Here is an 11,744-nt window from a genome sequence, read left to right on the forward strand (position 1 = left end):
GAATTCAAATGTTTTTCGCAATCACGAGTGTGTTTATGTAGGCGTGTGTGTTTGTGTGTGGGGGGTATGTGTGTGTAGGCATGTGTGTTTGTGTCTGTGTGCAGGCATGAATGTGTGGGTAGTTGTGTGTATGAATGTGTGTGGGGGGGGAGGGGTATGGTGTATGTAGGCATGTGTCTGTGTGCAGGCATGAATGTGTGGGTAGTTGTGTGTATGTATGTATGTATGTGTGTATGTGTTTGTACGTGCGTGTATGTATGCGCGTGTGTGTAGCATATGGATGCAACCTGGAGACGGCTTTCGCTAGAGGAGCAGCATCGTGAGGAGCCGATCGACGGTGATGCTGCGGAGGGTGGCTTTGGGAAAATAAAATGATAGCACGCCAAAACCGTCAAATGAGAATAATAAGCAATCGTGATTGCTCAAAAAAAAAAAAAAAAAAACTCTCCAATCAAAAATTATAAAGGACACAAGCACACTTTCGGTAAAATATTACTACGTAGTGAAAACAAAGGTTGCACACAAAAACAAAACGAACAAAAGCAGGAAAAAAAACGATCAAAATTATAAAGAACACACGCAAAGAAAAAAACAAACATTTACATTAAGATAATCCCACCCACAGTAATAAGATAGAACGTTTTGGTAGTAACAAAGACAATAAAAGAAACAGATAGTAAAACTAGACTACTTGCATACAGTAAAATGAAAGGGCACACAAGAGAAACAATCTTAATCACAGTAAAATGAAAACGGAAAGAATACAAAAAAAAGTAGTAAAACGAATGAGATAATTAAATAATAAAATTATGCCCCACATTGTAAAATTTTATAGCACACTTTATTATATTTGACTTACACTTACGAAAAACGGAGAACTCGCAGACAGTAAAATAAGAAAACGCATGTGCAAGAAAAATAATGGCTTGCAGTAAAATAATCCTACACACCAGCAGAAGAAGTAAACACATTCACAGTAAAGAGGAAAAAATCATACGGGCATTGAGAAAAGTTTTAAAAGAAATAGACAAAGAAAAAAAACTCCAATCAAGCAGTTACACGCAGTACGATATTACGCACACACTAAGATAGAACGTATTGGCAGTAAAAAAAAGGAAAAGAGAGAAAATAAAACGATACAATTTATATACAGCAAAATTAAAGAATACACAGTAAAACAGTCCCGCTCGGTGAAATTGAAGGTTACACACCCAAACAAATGAGAGTACTAAATGCACTAAAAATTATCGCACACATGGTAAACGTTTGGGCACACTCTATGTTTTGTTTTACACTCTAACTGTGAAAATGGAGGACTCGCAGACAAGAAAAACAATTACTCGCAGTAAAATAATCCTACGCACGTACAGAAAACGTGAGCACACTCACAGTAAGATTATCGCACATATATTAATGAGAAAGAACATACAGCTTAAAAAAAGGAAATTAAAAAGAAAATAAGAAAGAGTTAAATTATATTACTTAGAGTAAACAGACGGGAGAAATTAAACGCACTCGCAGTAAAATAATCCCACTTGATAAAATTAAGGAAGACACACACTGCCAGTAAGAAAACAAACAATATTATTAAAAACACACAAATGTTCCCATGCATAGAAAAAGTGAAGAGCGCATACTGCGCTTTGTTTTACTCAAAAATCGCTCGCAGTAAAATAATCCTACATACTAACAGAAGAAGTAAACACATTCACAGTAAAGAGGAAAAATCATACAGGCATTAACAAATAAAACAATAATATTTTCGCCGCTCTAATCTAAGACGCACATATGCGCCAAAAACTGTACCTTAACTCTTAGCTAAATGGAGTTAAACTTAGGCAAGCGGACAGTAAAATTTCAGCAGTCATCTGCAGTAAAATTATGGAACGCTTACATGGAAAATTTAGAAACTTCACTCGCGGTAAAATAGTACTTACACGGCTAAACAAATCCCGCAGTAAAATTGGTACAATACGAAAGCGGTGTAATAAGAAAACAAGGACAGTAAAAAGAAAGAGCAATCGCGCCGTAAAATTAAAGACAAGAAAATTAAAATCATAAAAGACGAGTGAAACTAAAAAGTGCACAGAAAGGAAAGTAAATGAAAATTAATGTAGTGAAAGTCTCAAGCGATATGGAGAATATTTTATTCCTGATGGAAAGTTAACTAAAAGAAACATACAAAAAAATAGTACTATTTTGCAAAAAAGATTTAAACATCGTCAAGCTGACTGTAAAATTAAAGAACACACATAAGGTAAAACTTAAAGGAAGCAGGAAAAATAAACTCACAGTTAAATAATTACACTAGTTAGTACTGTAAAATTTAAGAACCACTGGCAGTAGAAATAAACACACCTACAGTAAAATAATCCCAATAAAGTAAAATGCACACATATATAGTATAATAAAAGAACACGTGTTAGTAAAGTAACATAGGCAAGTACAGTAAAAATAAATAACAGGAAGACAGTAAAGTTTAAAAACAAATAAACAGTGAAAATAACCATAAGTAAAAAGTCCAGCGCCCAGTAAAAATCAAGATCACACTCGCGCATTAAATCAAAGAACACAGACAAGAAAAGTAAACACAGGTCCGGTTAAATAACCCTACACGCAGTCGTAAGTCGCAGCAAACAATTTTCGAAAAAAAGGTAGTATTATAAAAAAGATTAAAAAAAAATTAATTTGAATTTTGACCTCTTGAATTCAAATTGTTTTTCGCAATCACGAGTGTGTATGTAGGCGTGTGTGCTTATACGTTTGTGTGGGGATATGTGTGTTTGTGTGTAGGGGGTATGTGTGTTTGTGTCTGTGTGCAGGTATGAGTGTGTGGGTAGTTGTGTGTATTAGTGTTTGTGTGTGCGGGGGGATGTGTATGTGTGTGTAGGCATATGTGTCTGTGTGCAGGCATGAGTGTGTGGGTAGTTGTGTGTGGGTGTATGTGTAGGTTTCTGTAGGTGTGTGTATGTAGGTGTATGTATGTGTTTGTGTGTACGTGCGGGTATGTATGCGTGTAAGTGTAGTATATTGACGCAACCTGGAGACGGTTTTCGCTATAGGAGCAGCATCGTGAGGCGGCCGGTCGACGGTGATGCTGCTAAGGATGCTGGCGGGAAAATAAAATGATAGCACATCAAAACAGTCAAATGAAAGCAATCGTGATTGCTCAAAAACAAACTGACAGTAAAATTAAAATGCATACACAAAGTAAAAATAAAGAACACGCCGACAACACTCTGGAAAATTAAAAAAATTAATAAAATAACCATGTAATCCCAGATACTGTAACAAGACGGAACACAGAGAGAGTAAAAAGGTTATTAAATATACATACAGTAAAATTACAGAACACATAGGCAAATGAATTAAACTTGCTCGCAGGGAAATATTTCTACACACTAAAGGTACAGGGCGTACAGATAGTATAGGGCAAGATCATACAATAAAATAAACTTTAAGGAAAAATACAGAACACCCAATTAGTGTCATAAAAGTTTCCCCCAGATAGTAGCATTACGTATGCACAGTACAGGTAAAGAACACACTCAAAAAAATTAAAGTACGGACAGACAGAAATAGTAAGGAACACACAGAGAGCATACAAATGAAATCAAGCACACACAAGGAGAAATGAAGAAGGAGGCCCCGCAAGATGACAAAGAATAAAATAAGTCCTAAAAAATATTTTTTCAAATTGAAAACTGACCGAAACACGCGAGTTCAAAATATAGTACCATGATGCGAAATAAAACCGAATTAAATGTTGTAAACAAGAACTAAATTAAAGAGCAGACTTAAAGAAAATATAACGACAGGCAGTAAAATAAAAGAATATGCGAACAGTCAAGCTTATAAATACAACAGGAAAATAAACACACTCACAGTAAGATACTTTTATACACTGTAATGAGAAAGAATATACATGTAGTAAAAAATAAATAAATAAAAAGAGGAGGAAAGCAAAACTAAAGCAACACACAGATCAGAAAATTACACTCGCTGTAAAAATAATTCCTCGCACTAAAATGATGGAACTCGAGAAATGTATTGTAAAAATTCCCCTCATTGAAAAATAAATCAGACACTGTTATATGAAGAAACCATGCTTACTGTAAAATAATTCCACACGTAACAAAATTAGAGAAACAGACAAACAAGGTACAGAACATCAGGGAAGAATAAGGAACAGCTGCGAAGAAAAGAATCTATAATTCATTATTCAACAAGTGAAATGAAGAATAAGGTCTCAACAGCTCAAACCAGTCCTCCAATTTTTTTCTGATTGTAAAGTGAGAAAAACACACACATACTCAACGCATTATCATAATCCAAGATTAAATGGTATTAAACTTTAACAAGCAGGCAGTAAAATTAAAGAACGCGCGTACAGTAAAGTTAAGGAACAAACACACGGTGAAATTAAAGACAGCACATATAAAATAAAAATGGAAAAAGCAGTAAAATAAATCATGTACAGATTAATATTAGATAAAACACAAATAGTATACTTGAAAAAAAAAAAGACGGATAGTAAAAATAAAAACCAGTCGTGCAGAGAAATTGAAGAAAATAGAGACATGGTAATAAAGCATGCTTACAGTAAAATTAAAGAAGACTAATTGAAAATAAAGAGCACACAGACAAAAAAAAAAAAAACAATGCAGCAACTTAAGTCAATCAAAAATAATAAAAAAAAATAATAGCGTCCCACAAGATGATAAAGGGTAAAGCGGTTGTCCCATTTCCTGTTTTCCTAAAGAAAGGCTTATTAAACCAACACATATTAAAACATAATACAATTGCGCAAAATTAAAAGTACTTAACCTCCTCAAGCAGCCTAAAATTCAAGAAGACATATTTACATTTAAAAGCATAAGGACAAGAAATATAAACACACTCGCAGGAAAATAATTTCACAACAGACCGAATTAAACACACAGCAGGAAAATTAAAAGGTCACACGCTGAAAAAATGAAATGAAAGATATGTCAACAAGAAAAATTGAGAATATCATCCCACAGAATGGAAGGATAAAATCAGTCCTCCCAGAATGTTATTTCCGAACTAAAAACTGACTAAAGCAAGCACTTACTGAAAATATAGTACCATATTGCGAAAATAAACGGTTGAAAAGCAGAAAGTAAAACAAAGAAAAACAACAGAACAAAAAACAAAATTTAAAAAAAGACCCCGGCAAAATTAAAGTAAGAGCACAATGACATAAAATTAAAAAATACAAAGAGTAAAACTTAAACTATATACAGCAATAAATTGCTTACATTCCATTACAACGAAATTCCTTTTGTAACAAACAAAATTTGCCGTTCGTTGTAACGGAATTTCTCTGTATCGTTTTCTTGAAACAAAATTTTTTTAAGGAGTTTTCAATTTTAATCAATAAACAACCTTTCGCTGTGTAGCATGAAACATTTTAATGCCGGATAGGTAGACAATCGGTTTTTGAGCAAAATATCTGGGGATGGCTAGGATATCTTACAAGTTTTTGTCACATACAAGATTGAAAGAAAGGGAAATCAGATGGTGCAATGTCAGGTGAGCATGGTGGATAATATAACCTATCGCAGCTCATTCCTTCTTTAAGGATTTGCTTTAAATAGTGTGGTCTTTCTTATCACGCTTTAGAAATTAAAATGAAACTTATTTGAGTCATTTTCTCTAAACTGCTTAATTCTTGTCCTTGCTTCAAAAATAACAAATTAACATGTATGGAAATGAAACTGACTCTAGAATGATTTAACAAAATGTTTTAACATTTATAAAATAAGCTAAAACAAACTCTCTATTATTATTAAACATTTAAATATTTTTGTATGTGATAAATGTTATTCCCCTGTGTATCTCTACCTCCACCTTAAAGCAAAATTAGCTCTAAAGATTCAGGAAGCCATGCATATTTGTAAAACAATTGTGGTTTAACCTCTTAACAACTGTTATGCAATGTTGTAAAATAGAAAAATAAAGACTTTTTAAGGTTTGCGCTATTTTGAAAAAAAAAAAAAAGAAATAGTAAATGTCATTTGATTTTTTTTTTTTTTTTGTCATTTCCCTGTCGAAGAATGGAATGAATGTTTCTCACATCTGGTAATAGTTGTATTATCCCATAATTTAGGCCCTGAATTCTGGCCTCATTATTGAAAAAATCTTACCGTGTATTTTTGCAAAAAGAACCAATTGTCAAATATAATTGGGTGATTCCACATTTCAAGTCAAACCTTGTTAAGTATTTTTAATGACTGTCATTACCCTGTCTCTGATAATTGATTTAATTTTGTAATAGTCACTCAATGAGTGATTGACTCTTGTTTGTAAAGAGTTTTTCCACCTTGCTTCAAGTGACATTGATTTTTTTTTTTGTTTGCAGTTATGACAGTATATAAGTTAATTTTAATTTTTGTCATTCCCCTGTCATATGTAAAAGAAACAAATGACCACAATAACTAATTTTTGTGCACCACGACATTAGATCTTTTTAAATTTCATAAAAGTAGTGTTACCTTTTCCTACAGAAACCATAATATCGTCAGTAAAAAGCATTATTTCCTCCAAGTGTCATTCCCCTGTCACAGTGAATAACATTCCTTGCCCTGTCCGAATTGCGCTGTTTAGGGGAAATGACCCATTTAAACGTTGATAAACAGAGAGTAAAATCGAAGAATTCGCAGAGAACAAAGTTAAAGCAAACACACACGGCGAAAATTAAAGAAATCACAAGCACTAAAATCAAACGTACTCACCGTAAAAAGAAAACCAATGCAGAGTAAAATGACTAAACCATAGATAGTACAATAAACGATCACCCAAACAGTAAAAATAAAACCCACACAGCACTTGTATTCCAATAATGTGTAACTGAATAGTTCAAAAAAAAAAAAAAAAAAAACAGTGTAAACTGAATCTTTTTTCTTACTTTACTAAAGTCAAATGCTTGAGGACAAGATACGAACCCTTTGCTCCTCTAAATTAAAGAGGAGCAAAGGGTTCAAATCTTTAGGTTTATTTTGTAGCCTACTTTCCCAGTAAAAGTCAGAGAAAGAAGGAAAAAGCATGAAAGAAGTTTAAATGCAGCTATAAAGTATCGCGAAAAACAAGAAAAAATCAAAAATAAATGAAATAACTCAAAAAATTAAAATTGAAAAATAGGGTATTGAGATGGAGAAAAATGTCTGTCTCCTCCCTAATAACTTTTGAGTGAATAGTTCGATTCGAGCAATTTTGACTTTTCTGTTCGAAAGATCTCGGCTAAGACACACCTCATTCCCATATTTCACTTTTCGATTTGAATAATTCATCGTTCAATTTTGAACAGTTCAAAAAACTTAACATCAGCACCTACGGGAAAATTCAAGGCAATATCAAACTTTGAGGCAAATTTGCTTCAAATACATTTTTTTTTTCCTTTTACGACAAAGGAAGTATTGTATTCGCGAAAAAATGTTCACCCAAAAATCGGCCTTCATTTCTATTTTGCTCACCCCCAAATGAATGTTGAGTTTTTTTTTCAACTCGACCACACGAGGATATGTGCCTAGGAACGTACAGACACCCAAAATGTCCACTTTGACGATCCCCGAGTTAATTACAACGAGTTTTCTCGTGACGTCTGTATGTACGTATATATGTGCGTATGTATGTCGCATAACTCAAGAACGGAATGTCCTAGAAAGTTGAAATTTGGTACGTAGACTCTTAGTGGCGTCTCGTTGTGCACCTTCCTTTTTGGTTGCATTCGGATGCTCCAAAGGGGGTCTTTTGTCGTTTTTTAGGGGGAAATCATTGTGAATTTCGATGTAAACTCAAGTGGTGTTATAATTTGGCGGTCACTTGGCGATCTATCGCCAGTCTTTTGGTCGCCAAGTTTTCTCGCCAACTTGGCGACAAATTTGGCGGGTTTTTTTTAATTTTTTTTTTAAAATCTGGTTTTAATTTGGCCACTGTTGGTGATATTTAGCGAGTAAACTATTGAATCATATTAAAACTGCCAAGAATGAGAAAATCACATTAAATTGGAGTAAAAGGAAGTCATGTGATGCACACATCAGCTAGTTATTTATTTATTTAGAAGCTAAACACCATCACATACATAGAGGACTGCGTGCCAAACGCTTTGCTCCCAAACATGCACAAAAAGTAATTATAAGACATGAGAAGGAAATAAAACCCAGGGCACCGGCGGGAATCGAAACCACGACTTCCGGCTTAGAAGACGAAGCTTCTACCACAGAACCATGGAGACCCCCAAACAGACCTTGTAAGGAAAAGGTTTTGAAGAGCATGTATAGAAAGTGTCTTGATTTGAACGTTTTTCGTTCAATTTTGAACTATTTAAACTCCTTAACATTAGTGCCTACGGCAAAACTAAAAGTCAATGTAGATCCCGATCTTAAAGACGGATTTCCTTTGACAAATTCTGTTGCAAATAGCTTTTGAGGACCAACTATCGACTCTGATTCATAGAATTTTAGGGCAGTCGACTCCGAATCCGACTCCTGTACCCAAAAATTAATCGGACTCCGTAGCTTTGGCAACAATTTAGACACGGAAGGAATATGACTGACCCCAACTCTTGGAAATTTCATGTCCTCGGCTTCTACTTCTTGATCCCAAAGTCCGACTCTGCAAACATTTTCAGAGTTACGGACTTTAAAGGAAAATGATCGATTCCGACTCCGAGTCTTTGAATTAAGTACTTTAAACTCCAGAATCTGACTCTTTTACCCCAAAATGAAATTGACTCCACACATTACAAATTCATTTAGCAACAGTCTTCGGAACTATTGCCAGCAGAGCTAGAATGGAGAATAGCAAAAGGAACTGCACTCTATCGAGCTCTCGACAAATGGTTTCAAGTCATCAAAGATCACCAGAAGAGAACAAATTGCAACAGCCCGTTTTCGTATTGGTCAGACCAGATTTACTCATAGACATCTATTTCACCGCGAAACATCTCCAACATGCAACACATGTACTGGTTATCAGACAGTGTTGTTTTTACTTCCTTTTATAAAAAAGGAAGTATTGTATTCGCGAAAAAAAAAAAATTTCAAAAATCGGCCTTCATTTCTATTTTGCTCACCCCCAAATGAATGTTGTGTTTTTTTTTTTTTTTTTCGACTCGACCACACGTGGATAAGTGCCTAGGAACGTACAGACACCCGAAATATCCATTTTCACGATCCCCGAGTTAATTACAACGAGTTTTCTCGTGACGTCTGTATGTACGTATGTATGTGCGTATGTGTGTATGTATCTCGCATAACTCAAAAACGGTATGTCCTAGAAAGTTTAAATTTGGTACGTGGACTCCTAGTGGGGTCTCGTTGTGCACCCTCTTTTTTGGTTGCATTCGGATGTTCCTAAGGGGGTCTTTTACCCCCTTTTTGGGGGGGAAATCATTGTTAATTTCGATGCAAACTCAAGTGGTGTTATAATTTGGCGGACACTTGGCGATATATCGCCAGTCTTTTGGCCGCCAAGTTTTGTCAGAAACTTGGCGACAAATTTGGCGATTTTTTTTTTTTAATCTGGTTTCGATTTGGCCACTGTTGGTGATTTTTAGAGAGTAAATTAGTGAATCACATTAAAATTGCCAATAATGGGGAAATGACATTAAATTGGAGTAAAAGGAAATCATGTGATGCACACATTAGCTCGTTGTTATCTTGTCCCAGCCAGTCCGGCAATATGGGGTGCACTGCTTTACTTTTCCAATTGAACCGTCATTTGGTGCGAAGTCCGACTTCCACCGTACACACATGCCATAATGACCCATTTATTAAGGCAACCATTAACAGCATAACAACACATTCATATAAAGGAAGGAAGAGGACAGGAGAGAGAAAGTACAACATGCCCGAGCCGGAATTCGAAACCGGGACCTCCCTCTGACCACTAGACAGGGCAGGTGGCTATCAGGCAGTGATGATATGATGATGATATCATCCTATCATCACTGATGATACTACCTTCATGATGATATCCTCTAAAATGAATGTTTTATCTTCATCCATTTGTATACTAAAATTATCACTTTCTTGCAGTTTTGGTTTTCCCAAGGCTACTTGCTTCAATTTCCGTTTTTTTTTTTTTTTTTTTTTTTTTTTTTTTTTTTTTTTAGCAATCACGAGTGCTTATTTTTCTCATTTGACTGTTTTGATGTCCTTTGATTTTATTTCCCCACCGCCACCCTCCGCACAATCGCCGTCGACCGGATCCTCACTATGCTGCTCCAATAGCGAAAGCCGTCTCAAAGTTGCATCCATGTCCTGCACACATACACACACGCGCACACATACACAACTTCACGCACACATACACAACTTCACGCGCACATACACAACTTCACGCGCACACACACACACAAACACATACACACATACACCTACACACACACACACATATACACATACACACACGTCCCTGCACATGCATACATACACACACACACAAAAACATACACACAACTACTCACACATTCATGCATACATACAGACACCTACACATACACACAAAAACACACACATACACACAACTACCCGTACATTCATGCCTGCACACAGACACAAACACATATGCCTACACACACATACACATACCCCCCCCCACATACACATATTCATACACACAACTACTCACACACTTATGCTTGCACGCAGACACAAACACACATGCCCACATACACATACCGATACACACAACGCACATACTCCTACACACATACCCCCCACACACAAACACACGCGCCTACATACACACACTCGTGATTGCGAAAAACATAATTTGAATTCAAGATGTCAAAATTCAAATTTTTTTTTTTTTTTTTTTTTTGTATTTTCCCTGTGAATTTCCTCCACCACGGATAACTCGCGGAAAATACGACAGTCCTGATCTGCAGTATGCTTTAAAAACAAGTGGAGATTCTGTGACGTAGATGATCTTATGATCAATGAAATAAAAGGGGTTCCTATTTCTTCCGGATCGGTTTATAACTTTGTCATTGGTGTTTGGCTAATCCGCTGTTTTCATCTTTTAAGCTGCATGCTTATCTGCTCTTGGCTTTTGTCGGATGTCTTTTCATCCATAAGCTCATTATTTTTTGCATTGAAAAAGGCGTTCCCTGTAACGCCGAAACACGTGTCTGCTGTAATTTACAAATTTGTGCTTCTTCTAACGTTGTTTTGTCTTACTTTACTGTTCAGCACAAAGGTGTTTATTTATCTTAAATGAAAAACAGTTCGTGCTCTTAACACGCTTTTATTTGCTTCATCTTTATGTATGTATGCATCTTGTAACGGAATCTTGCAACTCAAATTTTACCCACTTCCTGCTATTGGATGCTTTTGAAATTTGCCACGCGATTTCAGATCCGATGACAATGCAATGTTCTATAATCAAATTCATTCATTAACTTTTAATTATTAGTTTATTAAAATTTTAATTTTTTTGTATAATTCCATCAATATGAGGACGAAAAATGCTGGCATAAATTGGAATTAAATATCAGTAGAGAACCCTAATTTTTCTGCATCAGATAAAATTTATTCGAAGGCAACTAGAACGGGAATAATTGTTGTTTTAAACAACTAATTTTATGCCAAAATGTAGGTAAGCCTTTAATTGACAATTCATCGTTGATCGATGTCGTTGTTGAACAATTCTTTTATTGAAATCTCAATTTTTCCATAAATACGATTTTTAAGTAATATAAATAAGAATTTGACAAC

At 35.2% G+C, this 11,744-nt stretch overlaps 1 protein-coding gene across 1 annotated transcript in view; it reads right to left on the bottom strand.

The window, feature by feature from the left end:
• Window positions 1-10,031, bottom strand: part of LOC129216869 (uncharacterized) — an 85,822-nt gene extending 75,791 nt beyond the window's left edge. The window contains exon 1 of the mRNA XM_054851084.1: window positions 9,987-10,031. Within this exon, the coding sequence (XP_054707059.1) occupies window positions 9,987-10,031 (45 nt within the window). The remainder of the gene's footprint in view (window positions 1-9,986) is intronic.
• Window positions 10,032-11,744: the final 1,713 nt, after the last annotated feature.

Source organism: Uloborus diversus, chromosome 2, assembly GCF_026930045.1.
Source record: "Uloborus diversus isolate 005 chromosome 2, Udiv.v.3.1, whole genome shotgun sequence".
Taxonomy (NCBI): Eukaryota; Metazoa; Arthropoda; class Arachnida; order Araneae; family Uloboridae; genus Uloborus; species Uloborus diversus.